Source organism: Cataglyphis hispanica, chromosome 25 (genome assembly GCF_021464435.1).
Source record: "Cataglyphis hispanica isolate Lineage 1 chromosome 25, ULB_Chis1_1.0, whole genome shotgun sequence".
Classification (NCBI taxonomy): domain Eukaryota; kingdom Metazoa; phylum Arthropoda; class Insecta; order Hymenoptera; family Formicidae; genus Cataglyphis; species Cataglyphis hispanica.
The window spans coordinates 2,448,000-2,470,756 of record NC_065978.1 but is presented as its reverse complement, the minus strand read 5'-3'; the positions used below and the strand labels follow the sequence as shown (position 1 = coordinate 2,470,756).

The 22,757-nt window shown below is 43.7% G+C and overlaps 1 protein-coding gene across 1 annotated transcript in view; it reads right to left on the bottom strand.

The window, feature by feature from the left end:
* LOC126858438 (mothers against decapentaplegic homolog 6) overlaps nucleotides 1-7,533 on the bottom strand; it is a 39,455-nt gene extending 31,922 nt beyond the window's left edge. The window contains exon 1 of the mRNA XM_050608775.1: nucleotides 6,480-7,533. Within this exon, the coding sequence (XP_050464732.1) occupies nucleotides 6,480-7,434 (955 nt within the window). The 5' untranslated portion in view covers nucleotides 7,435-7,533. The remainder of the gene's footprint in view (nucleotides 1-6,479) is intronic.
* Between the last annotated feature and the right edge of the window lie 15,224 nt (nucleotides 7,534-22,757).

Genomic DNA, 22,757 nt, shown 5'->3' with positions numbered 1-22,757 from the left:
AAGTTCTATTATTGGCATGGAGCGCCTGCGAAACCGGTATGCCGTTTTTCGTCCTTTTACGTATACGCGCCCTGAAAGTATAGAGGACAAGTCGCGGCGCGAATATCTCAAGCGTCAAGGTAACCCGATGCTTCCCGTGCTTAAGAAAACGGAACGTTGCCTTCGTCGCTCGTACCGCATAGCCGAGATACACACGTATGTATGATAGATAATTACATACTTGCCGCCCGTCTCAAAAAAACCTTATCTCCTTAATTTGTTTTTTCCTGAACGTTCAATTTTTTCAAAGAAATATTATACTTTAAGTAAGATTAATAAACAAATAGTTTTTTAGAAAGAAACTTATATATATATATATATATATATATATATATATATATATATATAATTAAATTATCTTATGAGGGAGAGAAAAGAGAGAGAGAGAGAATGTGATATTTTGATTTAAAAAATTATATCTTTTTAATGATTTAAACTTTGCAGTATATCATGATTTAATTAAAAAAATTTTACTTATTTCTATCAATTATTTCAGTCATCATTTAAATAAAAATTTACGTAGGAGAAACAACAATATTATTATATCATCGGATAATCATATTATATAACATAAATTGTAATCAAATATTGACATTGGCGTATCAAAAATAAAGTTAAGCGACAGAGAAATTATGTCGAAATCCTAGATAATAAACGTGGTGCGATGTCGATGCGTAATGGCCGCCTGTCGCGCCTACACGTGGATGGATCCTCTCTTGCGGATCGCTTCCTCACTTCCTCTCCCTCTTTTCTCTCTTTGCTCTCTTGATCGCACTCAATTCAATCCCTCTCCAGAATCGACTGGCCGCCGCGTCGCCGCCGAGCTTTAATAAAGCCGGCGCGGCGTGTGTCACTTATCGACGCACTTCAAACTTGGAGTCGGAGTTTGGCACGATTCGAATAACAAGATCCGCGGAACACGATTTCAACGGTGATGTATTAACCCCCCGTTAAGGCACTTGTAATAAATGCGTGGCGTTTCCCGTGGCCATTACATAACTCGCGCCGCCAAATGTCTCTTCGAAATGAGACGCGCGCCTATTTCTAGGTCTGTTTATCCGTTCGTCGCACACACAGGGAGATAAATGTTATTACGTTTATTGAATCGAGATCATCGCATATATTGATCTCCAAACGGAAAAGCCAAACAATACGCATGTTTCCAGTTATCATCTTCCATATAAAAAGAATCGTACGCTATATATATATATATATATATATATATATATATATATATATATATACACAAACGATTTTCTGATAAAAATCGGACAAAAAAAATGTATGTAGAAGGCTCTTAGCGTTTTCGGACGTGAATGAATATTCGGAGCGCGGAAGAGAAAGTGGTGTACAACATTTATATAGCGTCGGATTGCGTTGTAATGATAAAAACCTGCCCCGCGACGATTTGCGTAACGACGTCGTCGTCGTCGTCGACGTCGTCGCCGCCGCTGTCGCCGGTTGGCCGATGATAATCGATTCGCCGGCGTGAATTATTAACCGGCCGTCCCGGCAATGGTACGCGAACGAACGACCGCCGAATGCAAAAACAGATAAAGACGGCGGCGGCGGCGGCGGCGGCGAGCTTGTGTCGCGGCGTTACGAAAACAAGGCGCCACCGCGGGGAGTGATTTACGCGCGATAAAACGCCGCGCGATCCGATACGAAATTAGCGTACGCTATCGACGATCGCTAACAATGGTCGCGTCCGGTGTCCGTTTACGAGCCCCGGCGATGTGTTGCGCGTAAATTGAACCGAAGTCGAGAAAAACAGTGCGTCGCGATTACCGGTCATCGCATATATGCGTCATTGCGTATCGAATATGCGCGTTATTTCGAGCGATGCGGACTAAATTACGAGTACATGTAGTCGACCAAAATAAATGTAGGTTAAAGAAAATAGTGCATTAGAATATAAAATATATATATATATATATGTGCGTCTTATGCACGTGTATATTAAAATATGATTTTTTGACGTTAGCAATAAGTATTTTTTAAGAATTTATTTCTCTCTCTCTCTCTCTCTCTCTCTCTCTCTCTCTCTCTATATATATATATATATATATATATATATATATATATAATATGTATATAGGCATAAAAAAATTATGATTGCAATATGTAGAAATTATATCGCGAATGCAAACACGTGGAGGACCACGAATAACATTTCAGTGCGTAAACAGTCTTTGTCTCGACAAAGAAACTTTAATTTAAGTATCTCCGTAATTTACAGTGCAGCAAATTCAAATTTCTAAGAAACCTATTCCCGATCCGCCGAAACGACTCTGAAACATGCGCGTTCTACAAGACTGAGAATATAATAACACATTGGTACCAGCCAAAGATTCTTGACGTCTTCGCTGCCCCCGATTCCGAAATCTCAAAAATTTCGTTCGATCGAAGGTCAGCATTGCAGTGGGTGTATTTATTTATACTGTCTCACAAAGATAATCTATATGTCAGTAAAATAGTTATAAGAGATATATTCATGATCGAATTTTGAGAGAATTTTCTGTTTGTAAAAATTGAAAACTAGCTATAGTCACTCAAAATTTCTAAAAGTTATAATCTTGGGAAATTTATGTGACAGTATAATATTCTTCAAATTTCGAGGTTTTTTATTTGTAAAAATATATGTGTGGAAATCTCTAACTATACATTTAATATTCGGGATATATAAATTGTAACGAATTTAAGATTAAGAGAATAGATAATAAGCCTTCTCAACTTTATAACCCAACGTTATCAACTTTCAAACAAATTATCTAAGACGAGTTAAAGTTGAAATACTTCATATCATTTCTTCAGGATCTTTATCAAATACCAAACACGGATTCGCGCGAGGGACAGACGGATTGAAAAAAAAAAAAAAGAATGCCAATCAAGTTTCCACCGATACGGGATATTCGGTCGGTGCGATTCTCCGGCCGACGAAACCTCGTTGAAGTGCCGGGGGTACCGGACTTGCTCGCCCGCTTGCTCTCGTGGGGTTCGCCTCAGTTCGGTCAGCTTCTCGGTTAATGCCGGCTGGCCTCGACAATTAGCTGGCGCCAGCAATGACACGCAGCGGCGCCGGGCTGCAGCCCCCTCTCTCTCCGCGTCCCATCCGTACCCCTCTCTCTCGCGCGATCCCGCGACGGACGGTGTCTCCGCGCGCCGATCCCCTCGCCATCGCTGCCCTTCCTAACCGCACATGCTCGCCGGCACCCCGTCCTCAGTCTGCCATCCGCTCTCCTCTCCCACCCGTCTCTTCTTTCCTTCTCTCTCTCTCTTTCTTGCGCGATCTCGCCCCTCGCTCTTTCACCATCGCGACGCGTCGCGTCGCGCTCGTTCGCTCTTTCTGCTTCTCTCGTCGTCGCCGTCGTCGCCTCGCCGGTCGACCAACCCTTCCCACTCTCTCGCATCACCGTCGTCTTTCCGCCAGCCGCGACTGACTCGCCCAATATACGTTTTATTTTTAGATTCATTTCCTTCTGGCCATAACTTTGATTGTACGACTATTCGTAAGTGCTCGCCCTCTCTCTCTCTCTCTTTCTCTCGTCACTTCTAACACGATCCTACACTGGCTCGTCTTCTTTTTTTTCCCTTCAACATGCATCGCTCGTCTCAAGTTTTTTTTTCCCCTCCTTCCCGCCCTTCTTTCTCCGAGCTCGGTCGGGGTGTCTGCACGCTGACGCGTCTATTTCGTCGTTCTGCGGGCGCTTTCTCTCGTTTCTCTTTCCCCAAATGCGTCGGCTTCCTCGGGCATACGTGCATGCGTGGCGCGACCGCTCGCTATTATTAGTCGTGGAAACCTCAGCATGGAATTCGAAGGATCCGCTTGTTCCCCTTCCCCTCCCCTCCCCTCCCCCGCTCTCCTCTTTTCCCTTCCTTCTCCGGCATCACGCGCTGTTAATTACGAAATATACATGCTTCTGCGATTTTATCTCACATCGCGATTTTTTTCTCGCGAAGGTGTCGCGCCGGCAGCGAATCGGTCGCGCCTGTTCGACGCGATTTTCCAGCAATAAACGCTCGATATTATCAATAAATCGTACACGCGGCGCGCTCGACTGTAACGAATCGATGTCACGATTAGACCACCGGCGCCGGTGAGCATTCGCGTGAATGATCGCGTAGACGTAGAAAGTCGTATTTTTTCTTACTCGGCAATCATACGAGATGTCGTCTCTTTAAACCTTTCAAAATGATGTCGCGATGTAAAATATGTCGCTCTTTAAATAACCACGTTTTATTAATGTGTACGTCTTAGAAATATATATATATATATATCTTGGAAAGTATCCATTTTTTCTTTGAAATTCTGCAGCGTACGCATTACTTCGATCTCAAGGATGTTTCTTGACATAATAATGTTTTTTGAGATAATATTTTTCGATTCGGAACGCGTGACAATCTTAAAACACCGTACACCGTGGTTCGCACGATCGAATTCCCTCGGCTTGGGCCTCCCAACGACGACCGGGTTAAATGATCGCCGGGGTTACGTAAAGGCTCGTTTTGCTGGCGCCTACTCCGCCCGTTTCCTCTCTCCCCTCTCCTTTATTAGGGCGCGACGCTTTTTTGCGATCAAAGTCACGTCACCGGACGCGCAGACAACGCAGAACGGTCTCGGGATCCATAAATTCGACTTACTTTCTTTAAAAGTGACGAATACCGATGAATACGGTGTAAAGTCATGCGTCACAGAACAGTTATTAGACGTACGAGAAAATATCGTAATACTTTTAAAGAGTCTTCAAAGAAACTCTACAAAGGCCGACGTTGAAATAAATTTTTAACGCGCATCTCTCGTTATATTTCAAAATGTGCAACTAGATACAATAAGTTGTACATTATATACTTGAAGTTTCATTAAAATTGCAAATATTTTGTTAAGTCAACATTTATATTTGCAATGTTCACACACATTCATTAAGGATAAGCATTACAAATATAAACATTAGTTAAGATTCCGCAGGAGTACGTCAATGCGTTTGAAAAGTTTACTCGTTAGTTCTAATTTTCGCACTGTTAACGTCACGTAGCTACACAAATGATTTTCTTCCTTTTTTAACACATACGATTATCTTCTTAATCTATTAAAGGAAATTCTTTTCGTGGATATGATTAGACGATGAAATTTGAATTCTGCGGAAGAATAGAGTTACAATGACACGGATCAGTTCGCAAAATAAATATCTGTCGGTGGCCACTTTTGAGAATTATGTATCGTACGATTATATACCTGCTTGAGCCTAAGACACAAAAGCGCACTTGAAAGACCTGAAAGAATCCTGTCGTCGGCTTTTGAAAGTTTATACCTGCCGTAATATATCTTTAGCGCTTGTGTGAAGAAAAGAACGACCACCGTATCGAATATGTTTCGACGTTCATTCAAACTAAATTATCTTTCATTTATTTGAACTGAATCACGATTCCGTAATCATTATAATAATAATAATTATTATTATTCTAGTGTCATTTTAGTATATTGTAAAAAATCAATTCGCGATGTAATTAATTTACGATAAAATTTATTTTTCATGTCACTAACAGATATTTTTATTTCTCATTCGCCTCTTCGGCTTTCGCGATAGGAAAGCGTCAATGTACTAACATTTGACACCCCGTGATTTTCTCCTCGGAATATATATTGCCTATATTTACCTATATTTTAAACGTAACCAGGTAGACGTGTCGCCCAAAACCTCACACCCATCTGTAATAAATTTCCGTTTTACACTGGCTCGAGTCTTTAGACTTGTTAGCATTGGGCGGCGCGCACACAGGTGACGATTAGCGCGTTTGGTTTGAGGTCTACGATCGTTACAATATAGCCAGCTGTGCGTTACAATGTTAAATTATTCCGACACTACCGATGGCAAGACGACACGTTTGCTGCATGCGTTCAGACTGAACACATTTTAAACGGTGTTATATTGTATGTACTGAGAGACCTGACTTGATTTTTATGTATTTTTGGCGACTACAGATTCACATCTAATTATTTACACATAGCAATTTTGAATGAAATATTATTTAAAAAATTAAAATTTTAGAGGACATTTGTTTTACGTCGAAACTTTATAAACATGCTCGATGCTTTTATTAATTTTTATAGAACGTTAGTTTATTTTATATCTCGAAAAGAAATGTTTGTTTTTTTTATAAAATAAGTTTAATTTATAAATTTTATATTTTTATATTAAATTTTTAATTTTTCATTTTGATAAAATTATTATAAATATAAAATATGTTAACTGTAATTCGATCACAAGCGACAAACCACTGGCAATTTTGGGAGATGTTAGTGCGAATTAACGAGTATTACGTATCAAGTATTACGTAATCTCGTACGTCGTACCAAGATTTTTGGTCGGTCTGTGTTAAGTTTATCTCTCGATATTATAAAAACGGAAAGCTACGAAAGAAAATAAGAGCATTTCGCTTACCGAGTTTGCAGAGCCGGCTCCAATGGTAAGGGTTGCAGCATATGTAGACGGGATCTTTAGCGGAATGACAGATAGGTAGTCTCTTGAGCTCCGAGGAGTGCTCGAGATCCGGCCACCGCCAGATCTGGCAGCAGAGAAGATGCGGATCGCTCGGCGCGCCGCTGCTTCCCTCGGTCGATCCTCTCACTGGCACGACGACGCCGCTGTCGCCGTTACTCGCCTTCCCGCCGACGCAACACCTATCCAATCTCATCGGTGACGCGGACAACGAGTCCTCCGACGCGGAGCAGTAACTCTCCTGCTCGTCCTCGACCGAGGATGAGCGATGGTGCCTGCTGGAGCGGTGCCGATAGCGACGATAGCGATGCTGATGGAAGTGACGACCGTGATGACGATGCGGTCTGCTGTGGTATTGCTCGTGCTGCTGATCGTACATGGGATAATCGTCAGCTGATCGCTTCTGACGCGGCACGAGGACGCACGAGCCGAGGTCGGCGCCGGAGCTCTCGACGGCGGTGAGCAGCATCTCCAGTTGATTCTCCTTAAGCGTCTTGAGGAGCTCCTTGCACCTCAACAAACGGCCAGAGTCGCGTTGCCGTTGCTGCTGTTGCTCGTCGTCATCCTGGCTCACGTGGCCGCCGCCGCAGCAGCCCTGCTGTAACCGACTCGTGTTGCGACTCGCGTACACCACCGCTTCTCCACCTTCCGCCGCTCCGCTCACCCTGCTCACTTGTCGGCCCGTCGTCGTCGTCGTCGCTGTGTTGTTACTGGCCGTGTTGTTGTTGTCGTAACCGGCAGCGGCGGCGCCGCCGCTCGTGTTGCTGCTGCTCGTGCGATGAAACGTACGTGACGATGAATCCTCTTGAGCTTCACACTCGGTTTCATGCTCCCCACGGACCTTGGCCTTCAGCAGACGTCTAGTGAGCACCGTCCGTTTGCTCCAGAACATCAACATGAAACAGGATTTGCGGTACGCGCATTTGGTGGCCAGTCCTTTTCAACGTAGCCGCCGTAGGAAAACAAAGGGAGAGGGGTTAAGGGCGGGGGCGGGGCGGGGGGGGGGGTGTGATGATCCGACCACACGCGGGTCGGTCGAGAAACGAACACGCTGATGTTCCGCTTCGAATTCCACACCCGCCGCGATCTCCTCTTCCAGCACCCTCTCCTGCGCGAAGTCTCTTTTCTCTTTCTCTCCCTTTCAACAAATACGCGCTGTCAAAAATTGAAAACACTTTTTCGCGCACCACGCGAGATCACAGACGATACGGAGCAAATACACACACATGCACAAACACAGTCGCGCTCGACGCGCAAGCGTGTATATTTATTTATGCTCGCGCGCGCGCGCGCATGTATCTCGCGCGCGATCACGGTCCCGAAATAGTGTGACAGTCCAACGCGCGGAGCTCCGTTTCACGGTCCTTCTTTCTCTCTTTCTCGCAGATTCTCCTCTCGCTTCTTTTGTATTCCGTTCTCTCTCTCTCTCTCTCTCTCTCTCTCTCTCTCGTTCCGACCAGCTAGCAAAGCATCGGTGCGTACACGTTTCTCTCTCTCTCGTGTGGATATTTCCGACTTCCAACGAGCGACCAAGAAACGATCCACCTTCTTGGGATAAGTTTTTTGGCCGCGTAGACGAGCTCGGGTCCAACACCACCACCGGTTGACCTTGAACTCTGATTTACCTCTCGTTCGTTTTCGGCCACTCTCCTCTTTCTTCTCTTCTTATTCCTCGACTTATCGTGATTAATGTGTCTTCGTTTTCTCGATTCTCTTCTTCTCTTCTCGCTCAGTAAATATCCGGGGTATTCCGTTTATCGTCGACGGACACCTCTCGGGGACAAACAATCCGCACGACGGCCGTGAGCGCGAGCCACTGTCAGCATCGCGGACAGACGAGCCGCGGACGCCAGTCGACGTCGTCGTCCGCGCGCGACCGACGACGTAAAACGCACCACGCGCCCGAATCGCGCGTGCACGCACGCACACGCACTCCGTATACACGCACACCGACGCAACTCTGGTCACCGTCGAGGTTACCGACGGACGCGGGAGCACTGCTACTGGATATATCGTTGTACACTTCTTATCCGTTACACACGCGTTCTCAAGAGATAGAGAGAGAGAGAGAGAGAGAGAGAAAGTGGAGGATGGAGAAAGAAGAGACACGGGGAGAAGGGAGGGAGGGAGGGAGGTAGAGAGGGAGGGTAAGCACGAAACGAATCGGTCGGCGCACGCACGACACCCGGCCTTTATTTTCCTCGGCCGTCGCGTACGTATCGAGGGCGATGCGGTGCCTTAACCTCGCGACCCGGCACAACCGACGCACACACAAACGCCGCGAGACACGTGTATGTTATATGTGTACGATATATATGTATGCACGGTGTATGTATATACACCGGCGACGTCGCGTCGCGGAAACGTTGCCGCGGCGCTGCCGCTGAATCCTCTTCACGAACAAGAACTCGCCGCGACTCTCGCCGACAGCTGATGCGACGACGTTGTTGTCAAATAATAGTAATTCGATCTCGAGGCTCGTGACAGAAGAACGCGGTAACGTCCCTCCTCGTGTTCTCGATGATCCGGTGCTCGTGCCGTCGCCAATGCCGGCACCACCACCTCGTCGGCGGCACCGTCTAGGGACGACGACGGCGACAACGACGACCGTTGCCACCACCACCACCACCACCACCGCCGCCGCGACGACACTCCAACAACCTCAGACTCGCGATCGTCGCTCCGTCGATCACTCCCCGTCATTCGTGCGCGCGTATCACCGAGTGACATTTTCCGCTCGCATCGTCCGTTCTTCTCTCCCTTCTTCTTCTTTTATCTCCTCGCGTTACGTTTACACGCGCTCTGTTCTTCCTCTCACCGTGACACGATGCCGCGATTCTCGACACCCATCGCCGTTGCTATCGTTGCTCTTTCGACGAGTACTTGTACTGCGAAACACTCGTCCGTTCAACCGGTCGCGAGGACGCGCACTGTCACATTCTTGAAATCGCTGAACCCCGCGGAACGACGGAGAGAGCGAGCGCGCGAGCGGACACGCAGGGGCGATACTTTCGCGAAGTTGAGGTGAGATGCGAGAGAACGCGATCGAGTAAATAATTGGGAGAGGGAAAGACCGGCAACTGTACGGAGGGCGAGAGAGATCGTACGGTTCACGCTAGAGAGAACGGCAACTTCAGTGGCGCGAAGAAGCGACGCTTCTTGGATCACCTTCAGCAATGTTTGACGTGCGTGTTCTCGAAACGGAATCGCCGCTCGCATTTCCCGGCGTCACCGGTGTCTAGGCTCCTATCTTCTATGCCTCGAGTGTTCGTTGCCCTCTTCCTCCGTATCTTCCTTTCCTTCTATCGTTCGCACGACGAATACCAACGTCATCAGCAGACGAAACGAACTGTTGCGCACGATCGTCCGACGCGGCACGATCACTCCGACTCGGCTAAGCTCGGCAATGAGACTGGCCCGCACGCACGAGGTCTCGCCGTCACGAGCGGGTGCGCGCGCGCTCTCTCTCTCTCTCTCGCACCGATTCCCCCCACCACTGCTGTCGTCCGATTCTCCTTCCCTCTCGCTGCTAGCACGCAGCCTCACCCTCCTTCTCCCCTTGTGTCTCACCGCCTCGGTGGCTCGTCTCGTCTCGTCCTTTTCGCGCCGACGACACGCCGATACAACGACCGTAGCATACTAAACACACAAGAGAGAAAGAGACCGTCAAACATGGCTGCGCCAGTGACGGCGCCACGATCGCCAAGTAGCGGTGGCGAAGACTCGAATCCATCCTATCTCCTATCTCTCTCAGCGGCGCCTCGTAGGGATTGAGATATATACATACATACATATATATATATATATATATATACGTAGGCCGCGTGTCTCGGCTCGTCGCACGAATTTGAATCGAAACTTTTACAACCTTATGCAAATGCGTGAATCATCGTGATGTCATGATTAAATGGCCAAATTCGATTAAAATGAAATAGAATTTAGATATGCTAAATATATAATTTTATACATCTCTATTTATTTACCTAATCTTGAATAAATAGCATGTTGCCATCCTTCAGAGTCGCTAGATTATGTCACGTTTTCGTATTCAAAAATGTTCGTCGTTATAAAGAAAAAAGATTTTTATTATTTTCAAAACTTTTTTATCTCGATAGCAAATTTTTTAATTTAAATAATTGCGGAGGAATGGAATGGCAAGGAGATGTCAAACTGTCTGTCCTTAAAACTGACGCCAGCGTCTTCAACGCCAAACTGACGGAGTCGCGCTCCACCTTCGAGGGTCAACATTCCAGGATAAATTTTAGTCACGTTATCGCTCGTAAAAGAGAGTTACCCATTCGCCGACAAACGACAAAGAAACGTCGGTGGAGGAACGCACGCATCATCGGATGACAAGAAGAAAATGGCAAGGAGGCGCGACGCCCGATTTTTTGAAAGACGCATCGTCGTTCTGTTTTCCAGATTGTATGAACGGAATATTTCAATTAAAAGCATGAAAAATAATCTCAAATTTGAATACACGCTCCGAATAAGCCAGTGCATTTCCTATATGTTTGAAAATAAAATTATTTATTAATTTTCTGAAATACTTACAAAATTTTAATGATAGCACTGCCGATTGCGCTTATAAAAGTAGAGATGCCTAATCTGCAACAAAAATTTATATTATACTTATTTTTATCCTTGTTGACTGTACACACATGCATTCTTACTTAATTTTAAAAATATGATTTTTTATCGCAAACGAAAGCTTGTGCGAGATTTAATTTTCAAAGATGGGACCTCGAAAAATCTTTCTATCCTGAATCGGTAGATGATACGATCTTAGCTCGCGAGAAAGCTGTATCGGTGTATATACACGTGCATCAGTCGTTTAATAATGCGTAAATCGTGCAATTTATCTCCGAAGGTGAGACGTTGCGCGGCGGGTTTAATTTGGATCGTCGCGTCGACTGGCCAGGTATACAAGAGAACGAGGTCGAATAGTTGACCGAAATACTAAAAAAGGGTTGCGAATGCCATACCATCGGAGTCGAAAGGATCTCGCTCGTCGCTCATAAATTTTCTAATTTTAGAAACTCGTTTCGCGCGATCTCGCGAACGTAATTTTGTAATAGGCGGCTGCATAGCTTCGTCCGGCAAAGCCCACTTTATAAAGTTACGGGAGCCTATAATTTCATTTTTCTATAATCGCAACGCGTAGTCGTAGACGTAGCACGACACGCTTGGATCCTTTGCCGATCATTATATCCTCTTTGATATCATCGTCATTTCCGTTATCTCCTGCATCGGTAGCGATATTTGAAGAGGCGAGATCGTATCGAAAAATTTCGTTAAAATCAGATTTCTCGACTAATGCTTTCCTATCAAACATATATGCGACTGATGAAGGATCGTAATCTGGAAAGCCTGGTAAGTTGGAAGAGTCAGAGTTTACGCAACGACAATTAAATTGATGAAGTAGCTTACGGCGTTCCGGCTTAGTATCTCGTTCCACAATCAGCTGTTTAATACTTATTGTTAGACATTAGATATTTATATTGTGCGTAATTCGCATTTTGCGTGACACCTCGCGAGCTACGCATTATTCTTAGATAAATACGATTAGATATGCGACTGGATCTTATGAGCATCCATAAAATCTCTAATAAGTTTTCATAAAATCACTGCGTGAATGTAAGGAGGGAAGCTAGAATAGGATAAAATAATATTGACAAATAATATCATAATATTTAGATCGGATTAACAAATGTAAAAAGACAAAAGTATATATTTGTATATTTTTCTCCCTCTTTCTCTTTATTTCTTAATTTATTGAATACCAAAAATCACGGCGACAGAAAACGCATTTGCTAGACTGTGACGCGAATGTTCCTACTAACTCTCTCTCTCTCTCTCTCTCTCTCTCATGTTTTCTTTCACGACGAGTCGCGACATGGGTCTAGACGCGTTATTTCACCCGTCGGAACACGTTCCAAAATGATATAGAATTTAGGAAGTTGTTTAGTTATGTACGTCTGGTGTCCTGTGTTGGCTAGTAATCAGACGCCTGGCCTCCGCGCTGTCTCTCTCTCTCTTCCTTTTTCTTTTTCCTCTCTTTCTCTCTTTTTTTTGTCTCCTCTCTTCCTTACCTCTTGCTTCGCTTCTCGTTTACAGTGGACCATCGCTATTGTTTCTTTGCTTTTCCTCTCGTCTTCTCGTACAACCGGTAAAGCTCTCTCGGTAAATTCTTCAGGGCCGTTCGCGTTTCTCGGAGCCTCGATGTCTCGGCCCAATTAAATGTCGATCAAGGCGGCCCTAGCTCAAGGTAAACCAATGTACGGAATAAGAAGAATTCATTGAGTCTGAAAGAGATAGCTAAGAAAAACAAAGAGAGAGAGAGACAGGATGGGGTGGAGTGTGCTCGTTTGTCTGTATATCCGCAACGAGACGCACGAATTATTCCGATTCGAGTAAACAAGATGTCTTTTAGCTATCGTGTTTATTCTAGCAACTAGGTTTTACTGGAATAAGTAAGAGAAGAGGAAATGAAAATTCTCTTCAAACAAACTTCATAATTTTGTATAATTATTAATTTACGCGCGTTCGCATGCTTTTATAATATAAAATTATATATTAAAAGAATAGAAAATTATAGATTGAAATTTATGAGAGTGAAAGATAAAATATGTAGCCTCTCTTCGAGAACTTGAACTATTTAATATTTTTTTAAATATTTATTCATATTTTTTTTTTGCCATAAATAATAATTATTATCTAATCGGGTTGCCAGCTGTCATGAGATTTAAGCAGCGACAAACATGCGATGTGAAACGGCCTAAGATAGCGCAATCATATTTTTTTTTCGTTCTATTTTCAAACGCGAAAATTACTCGCATGCCGGCTACTCCTTGGCGCCATTCTTAACATATCGCACCGATGGCACTGGCGGCGGACGGATGACAGTAATGCTATGCGATGGAACATCGCAATGTTGATGTAATATATTGCATCGATAAAGAGAACTATTTCTGTATTTAAAACAGGAAGAAGGGGATTAATTTTTAGAGTTTTTAATATAATTATGTGTTTGTATCAGACGCGATATTATGCGATGTATCTTGAATATTAAAAGATATATTAAGGCATTACTGAATGATATATACATTATATATATATATTTTTTTTTGCACTACTTCTGTTATAATTTGAAATATTGATTATAGAAATTATTGTCTGTGTAAATGGATTATAGTTGGCTATGGGACATTGACAATATTTGTATCTTGTTTCTTAAAATGGATATTACCAGATATAAACAGTCCGCTAGAATAATGCAACGTAATGGGAATGATGAACTCGTGGAAATAGAATGAGACCGAAGGAGTCTGTCCATTCTTCCGAAAGATCGTGATATTAGCTTTCGTTTCAACGAACATCCTCACTCGCGACGCTCGTGTGCGCTCTTCGTTGCACGTCGCAGCCTCTCCTGTCTTCGTCGAAGAGGATTATTAATGAACGCCCGGTAAACTGCCTTCCGCCAATTACTGCTGGTAAACGACGTGCTTTTCCACTCCGCGTGATTAACACGCGCGCACGCTCGTTATCCGCGCGAGTGCGAATAGCTCTACTTGAAATTCTGCGTATCTCGTCGATTGATCGCGACATGCATTAATTGCGCTTTTCGAACTTTGAGAAATAATGATGAGAGGCGCGAAATGGGATAAACGTTTACGACAAGCAGCTTGCGAAATTCGACACGTAGAATAACTATAATGGATAAACTGATTTTAACGGCTTCTGTGACTAATAGAAACATCACGAAAAGCAAAAAAACGCGCGAAATAAATTTCTTACATTTTCTGAGAATACTCGGCACCGTTTGCCGAGACAGAGGAATATGATTGACGACACGCTGACTTTGTCATGCCGCGCACAAACGAGGAAACGGCGGTCTCTCTCGCATAGAAAATATTTTCAGTTCGTAGTATTTTTGCGCTTGAAGCAACTAACGCTAACAATAAGAGTATACAATAAAAGCGAACAATAGGAACGTCAAGTATTATTTTTAATTTCTCTGTATATTATAATGTATACGCAAATATTATATATACTATTTTTAGAATGTCTGCAGATTTTGAATAAAAAAAAAAGAACTAATGTTATTTTTTAAACGCATTTCATATTTTATTTTCCTTTGTACGATTAGAAAGGCGATTTTCCTCGTTAATTTTACGTGACTTGAAAACGACAGATTTTTGGCCCGGCATTCAAAGATAATCAAATATCTTTACTCTGTAGATAGTGTCGGCGCCGATGTCAACGCTCCAAATTCCAAGGGAGAGCGATCGTCGTCGTTCTTCGAAGCGGCAGCGAGCGCTCCAGCTCACGATTCCGCTATAATTCATCTTCCGCGAAGCGCGGAGACGTTTCGGGCTATTCTTAGGGCCGGCGTGGAATCTTTTTCAGTAACTCCCCGATGGACCGAGACGACGTGTTGGAACGCATGTCGAGGATGACCAATCATTCAGAGCTTCTAGTTATTTATCGTTGCGTGTTGCGTAAAATCTTGTGCGTATCTGCGTAGAATCTGCGTAGAATCGAGAACTTTGGGTGGGTCTTTACAGCTAATAGCTAATATTATTTCACGGCGCCGATGGTAAAGATTTAGACGGGCGCGATAAACAGTTCTTATAAAAATATATTATCTCACATAAAAGAGACAGGAAGAGAGAGAGAGAGAGAGAGAGAGAGAGGCACATGTGGCTCACTAAATAAAGTCATGACTCGGTACTTGTCTACGCGAACGTAGAGTAATTTATCAATTATCGAATGTATGAGTATATAAATATCTTAATTTACGTTTGCAAATGAGAAGTAGGAAAAGGAAAATAAATATCCATTGTAATTAACGGCAGATCTACAAAGGATAAAAGGCGCTCGACCGAGACGAACGCTTCATTGTTCACACTAGTTGCTAACATTATGTTGCGCACCTGTCAGTCAGACAGTACACGAGCTCTCCGCTGGTTATGGAAATTCGGATGGCATTAACGATGTCCGTTTACAAATGGAAAAACCCGGTCGGTCGCCACCTTCGGGCGACGCGACGCGACGCATTGCACGCTCCACGGACTCGGGTGCGTAATCGTCGTCTGCATCGCTGGCGCCATATCTCTCTCTCTTTCTACTTAACTCTTATCGCAGATTTAAATATATTATCAAATGATCGCGCATATATATACATATATATATATATATATATATATATATACACATTTATATAAATAAACGATTAAAATGATTGTTCTATAAAAACGAGAGACACGCACAGACGTATGCACGGGCATGGAAAGCCACTAGTACCGGCTCGCCTCCGTGTTGCCGAGATATTTCTGCCAGTGGTTGCCACGAGGAAATACGTGCGGCGATAAAATATAACCCGAGTTAATCTAAGCCTCGGAGAAGGTAGAAATGCGAAATATGGAAATATATATAAACATATACGAGGCACGGAGAAAGATGAACGATTCTTATATTTTCTCCTTTCCAGAATCCATATTTTTCAACATATTATCGTAATAAATAATGAGCGGTAAATAATTTCTATTTCGAAGTCCGCATACATTCGTGAGCAATGACCTTCCGAAAGGCGGATACACGGTGTCCGATCGTGCGCACCCCGTCTTCCTCGCTTGTTTTTTTTTTCCTCTCTTATACCGGACGTGTAATTGCCGGCGGAAGTCTCCACTTTGGAGCGACGCGAAAATCGCCGGTGAAACGAAACACCTGCGACGACGTTGTCGGCGACGCGCGACGGATATCGGCAGGCGCGATGAGAACGCGCGGCTACGACGGCCCTGCGAGCAAAAGCGGATACTTAACGCGAGGAGGAGAAAGGAGGGGCGGAGGGGGAGAAGTATGACGGGACAGGTGCGGCTCGTAACTTCCTGGATGATATCGCCGGTCCGGACGCGCGCGCGAGCGAGCGAGCGTCCGGCGCTACGCTGACGCTTACGTAGCGCTGGCGCCACTCGGATCCGCGCCGTAGGCGCCTGTCCGTCCCGGCTGTTACCCTCCGTGCCCCTCTCCGTATTCTTCGCTCCACCATTCGCTCTTTACCCCGCACCGCATAAGTATCCGTACCACTTTGGCCCGGCGTTATAACCCGCACACGAATGCGCTTCCCGGCCTCCTCTCTCGCTCGCCGACCGAAGCATCTTCGCGCGAGGCCGCCGGCGAAAACGATGCCACCTTTATTCATGCGCGCCGTGGACGCCGTGGTTGCCGGAAAGATGTCCAAGATAGACGGAGAGGAAAGAAAAGAGAAGAGCGAGACCGACAGCACATCGCCGAGGTGCATGCATGTGAAATTATGCCGTGGCGAATCTAATCTTCCAGCGGTTGCCACGATCGGCGATTTTCGTGCCGACGGTGCACCCGGTACATCGATATGCATAGGCGGACAGAGACGGAGAAAAATATGTCTCGATGAGAAAAATAAAAGTATAACACAATCTCGACTGAGAGAAGTCACGTACGCGTATAATCTGACGTATATCTGTGTATATATGCTGTTATAACGAAGCGAGCAAACATCGATATAGATCTAATTTTCGGAGCCGACTACGGAGCCTTCCTACCTTCCTCTCCCTCCCTTCGCGCGAACGTGAAACTTATAATTAGAAAATTTTAGTGCTTCGAGCGATTTGAGATAATAAGTCGCACCGATCCCTCTCGCTCGCGAGACGTATGTATTTAAATTCCCGCACGCCAAATCTAAATAGGACGGTCATATTAACGTAAATAATGGAGAGAGAATTGATTCTTTCGAGGTGGCAATATTTACAAATCGCGTTGCGGCATTGCTATATTTACACCTGCCACTAATGCTTTTTCAATTGACGGAAACTATGCAGGTAAAGCGATTACATCGCTCTGCCTTCGAGACGCATTCCAATCGCGTCTGACGCAATACGTGCGATACCAAATGGATATTAGATACAACATTGTTGAAGGAGGGGGAGCAATGCTAATTTATTCGGTGGCTGTTACATAAGGAGGAAGTGAGATGTTTCCAGCATAATTATCACTATTCAAATACGATAAATATTTATTTCTCTATCGCGAGCTAGAGTAAATCCCTCGTCTACGTCTTTAATTAAAAAATTTTATGGCAATCTATGTGTGCCCGTTTATTTCTTTTTGTATGTACGCACATGTTTTTAAATTTTATAATAGTAATAAATAAATAGATATTATTTTTCTATAACGATTTACATCGTTCACAAATTAAATTTTTACTCTAGAAAATTTCCCCCTATATGCATTCTGGGTTTGCATTTTCGCAATATCACAGAATTCACTCATTGTGTCTTACCTGTTGCAGACTTTCCGCTATTGGTCGAGATACTGCGCACGTGCTACGCCGGCGTATAAAACACTGCCGATTACGAAATCTTCAACGGAGAATTTCGCGTGAAAAATACCGCTGAATTTTATTATACGCGTACTCCTTACTCCATCAATTAAACGAGGCACGTATATCTGAAACACATGTAGAAATGTTTTCCACATTGAATTGGAACTTACACAAAGGTATCACGAGTTGCATAGAAAAAACTCACAATCAGCATAATCTCTATAATTCGTAGCATATAATTAATGAAAAGCAAATTTGTTTTACAAATTTTTTTTATCGAACAATTGATTTATTCGATACATATTAAACTGCTATTTATCGATAAGAAATATATTAATAAGTCGTTATAATTCTCGCGATTATATAATATATTAAAAAATTTAATATTTTTCACAAATATATAAATGTGAAAATACAAAAACAAATAAATAAAATAGAGCAAGATTTTAAAGCATTTAGAGATTTCAAGCGTCAAAGTCGGAAAAGAGATTTATAAAATGTAAACAACGAGACCTTGCTTTTCAATTAACGCGAATGAGTTATACCGAGAAAGGAGATGGAAACAAAAATCGCGTTTTCTTCGTATTTCATACAACGGAGACTGACATCACAAGGAAGACGTATTCGCGTATTCGATGGAAGTTGCACGATCGGCAACACTCGACTCGACTTGTTCGGTCGTCGAGCGTCGACTGATCGCGACGACGACCGAACGCCGCGCAATATGTAGCGCGTACACCAGTACGCGCGAGCGTGCTGCAAATACGGACGACTGGAGCCGCTGTCGGGGCTCTTGCCACCCCTGTTCTGGTCGTCGTCGTCGTCGCTGTGTGGCTCGCCTAAGGGCGGTCGGCGCGAATCCGCGGCGACACGGCGAGCGGAGCGGCGGCGCGCCAGTATAACGTGGCGACGCGGTTCCTGACGCCACTCGGCGAACATGTACGCGTACCCTCGTCGCCGATACGTACACATGTGCAAACGTCAACGACGGCGACGACGTCGTCGCCTTCGTACGTGTGCGCGCGACGACCGGCACCGACAGCGGTGGCATGTGCGGAAAGAAGGGGGTAGTTCTGGCGCGCATGCATGGCCAACGAGGACGTTGAGACTGCTGATACACACAAGGGTGCTTGACCGAGTCAAGCCAAATCGTCGATCGACGATGCCACTACGGTATATGTTTCAGACGATTCTTCTCGCTCCGATGGTGGATAAACAATGTCATTTGCCGCGTCCCTTGCCTCACCACTGTTCGATCGCACGCCGAGGGATCAAAAAAGCAGCACCAACTCAATCAAGATTATAGAACCCTGGAATCAAGTCATATTCCAATTAGAGTTTTTTTTTTAATTACATTGTAATTACATGATAATTTTACATTACAGGCTAAAAAATTACATTTCCTGAAAATCAGATATACAAATATATAAAATATCAATTTTCTTCTCTCGATATAATAATTTGTTAAATATAAATTTTTTATATTAATTAATCTCTTTAAACTAAAATAAACAATGTTTTATTGACCAAATAATTTTATTCTTAATGCACGTAGCGCCGTTTCTTTTTCTTTCTCCGCCCCAACGTCTATACAAGTTATGCGCGATTCGATTCGTATGACATTAGAGTGATTCCCGATTCGATATGTATGCTTTCAAAACCTGGGTATTTTATGACATGCAAATTAAACGGGCGCCCGCAGTATTTCCTGTGCCTTAATGGCGGGAAGCGAGTAAACATCGGTACCATTCTCGTTTTCGTCACATTGCTTACCCGCAAAACCGAGCTCTCTCTATTTCCGTCAAAAGTATACGCATTCAAACCTCTTCTCCTTCTCTTCGCACGAATCGTGAGAAAGGAACGCGGATAACGAAGAGAATGAGATGAACCATTCTAAAACGTTTCTAGAAACGATCATTAGCTCTTTATCACTTTATAATTTTTGTAAGAAATTGAGAGTAAAGAGCTATATACAAATTAAGCTTCTTATATATAATGCAATCAAACGGAATTTTATTGAGTAAAAAAAAAATTTATATTTTACTTTTTCAAAAATTTTCTTTCAGTTTTAATTGATTTAAATGATATGAAAAAATTTGATATCAAATATTAAAATATTGTGATATATGAAAATATTGTGATATATACGTGCTATTAATTCATTTATGTTCTTTCGCGGGTTAAAAACCACTATTGTATTTTTATTCCGGTCTGTGAGCTATGATGGGAAATTTCCAATCATACAATCATTTAAAAATCGCATCGGCGGCGCTTCGGCACCGCCACTAACGACGGCTGTCTCTCCGGTCGGGACTCTGAGGGGGAAGCGTTCGAGACAACAAGTTAGAAAAACGGAATGACGCCGTAGTGTCAGGACATCAATTCTTTCGTAATGACACGAGCGCAGCCAGTCGGTCGGACGTCTCCGTTCCCGTCTCCGGGAGTTGGGGGCGGTATGGGCGACGGTGATGATCCGAGTCCGTCCGGCTCCGTTCTCTACGTCCCGTTGTTTATCAAGTTCCCCTTCGCATAACAAGCATCAAAACACTTGGCGCCCCACGCTGGAGCCGTCGTAGTCGTCCCCCTCCGTCCCCTCTTGGGTGGTAGCCGCTTCTACTACTTTCTGCGGATGTTGTCGGGGGTAGGCGCTCTGGCATGGGTTAAAATGGTGGGTACACTCTCGGCGGAAAGGGGTGTCTCTCTCTCTCCCCCTATCCACACCAGGCGCCGTCTATACCAACTCCGAAAAAAAATGAGTTATCGTCCTGGATCTAGGAGCGCGGTGATTGCGATCACCGGGATTTCCTGTGTTTCCCGTAGTTGTAAACTATGTACAAATCAACAGGAAATTATATAGTTGACACTGGAAAGAAGGAGAAAGAAATTAAATGACACTATGGGTTAAGAAAACATATGACTAATTGAATATAATCTCGATATTTATCCTGCGCTATGAATAATGTGAATAGCAAAGGTTTTCAGATGATTCAGAGTTTCAATGTTCAGAAATTATTTTATCATATCAACAAAAAAATAAAAAATTATCAAATTGTATTTGGATACTTTACTCACTCTTAAATTTTGTTCCATTTTATTAAAATTTTATTTTGAATTATTAATAAATCCAAGTACCAAATAATAAATATAATTCAAATACAGTGATCGAGGGAAGACAACTCTTATTAATTTGCAATCAATCATCTTTGGACATCATTCGACTATTTGTCTTCAATTATTGTCGTATAGAAAGCGATACTGCCATTGACGCGTGTAGAAATCGGAAATTTTGGATGACAATACCGAAGAAAAGGATGAGAGTGTCAGTGCATCATGAAAGATAGAGAAAGAGAGGATATGGACGGCGACGTCTGTCCCCCCGGCTTGGCGTCCGTTGGACGAGCAACGCGTCCCACCCTATCGTACGGCGTAGCGGTGCCAGAAGAAGTATTCTTGCATTGGTCGTCGTCGCCGTCGTCGTCGACATCACCGTCGTCGTCTTCGTCGTCGTCGGTAGTGGCGACGGCGACGGTGGCGACGGCGACGACGACGCTCCACGCTTGGCGTCGAAGTTAGCGCCGGCCGGTCGCTGGAATCGGCGCCTGGGTGTCTCTTTCTCTCTGTCCCTCTCTCGATTTCGTTTGTCTGCAGCTGGGAGAGAGGAGCAGAGCCATCGTCATCATCGTCGTCGTCGTCGTCGTCGTCGTCGTCGTCGTCGTTTGTTCGTTCGACGGCGACGACGTGACTCTGCCAGCCGGCAGTCGCCGTCGCTGTTCGCGCGACCCCAACCCCTTCGCTCGCGTTCCGGCTGCCTGCCCGTACTCACCGTCGATCTATTTCACGGGATGCGTTTAGGGTAATGAAACGCCGACATCGAAAAATAGTCACTCTGACATTTAACGCTGCTTATGCCGTCCGCCGTGCGTTATACATTACACGCAGTCCGCGATACCACCGAGCGTTGAAATTACCGCTTTGCCATCCGATGCGTCGCACACGCACTGTAGAACGAGCCGCCCCATATTATCCGTATCGTCACAATACAAAATTAAGATAATACTTCAATCAGACGCATACTAATGTGCTCAGCGATATTTTATATATATATATTTGATATCGCTCGGTGATAAAAAAATTCATACAGTAATAATCACTCACTCGCATTCCTTGGGCTCTGTTTTTTTTTATTTTTACAAAATGAATATTTGTTTCGTCACATTTATCGCATACATTAAAGCAATACACCGTGATTGAAACTTTGAAAACTTTTGAAGAACTCTTGATTACTCTGTGATCAATTTAGTATAAATTTTAATATGACAATATATACATATATACTAGATATATATATATATATAATAAGAAAACTAATGTATTTTAATCTTTCTTCAATCAATTATATGTTTCAAGCGAAGATGGAGAGAAAGAGAGAGTAGCTTTAAAAGATTAATTAATTAATTTTTATATCAAATATAATTTAATTATATTTAATATAATTTAATAATTTTTTTTATAAAGATTAATTAATTTTTAATTTACATATATTTATTCTCTGCGAAAAGAACGGAATTGATCGCGCAAAGTTCCAGAATTCCATTGTCATAACAAACAAGGTATCAATTCAATAACTGATGCTACAGGGCACGCCATAATCTTTTGGTGTAATTAGATCACGATTTTACGGTGCGTAACAGAAATCGAACGCGCAGATTGTTTCGCGACTGAGAGCCAGCCGAATAATGGAACGTTGCCGAGCCGACATGATTCGAGGGTTGGCGAAAGATTCGTCCCGATTGCCGATCGTCTCCCATCATCACGAAGAAATCGGCCCTCTGAAACTATCGGGGCTATGTTTTACAAAG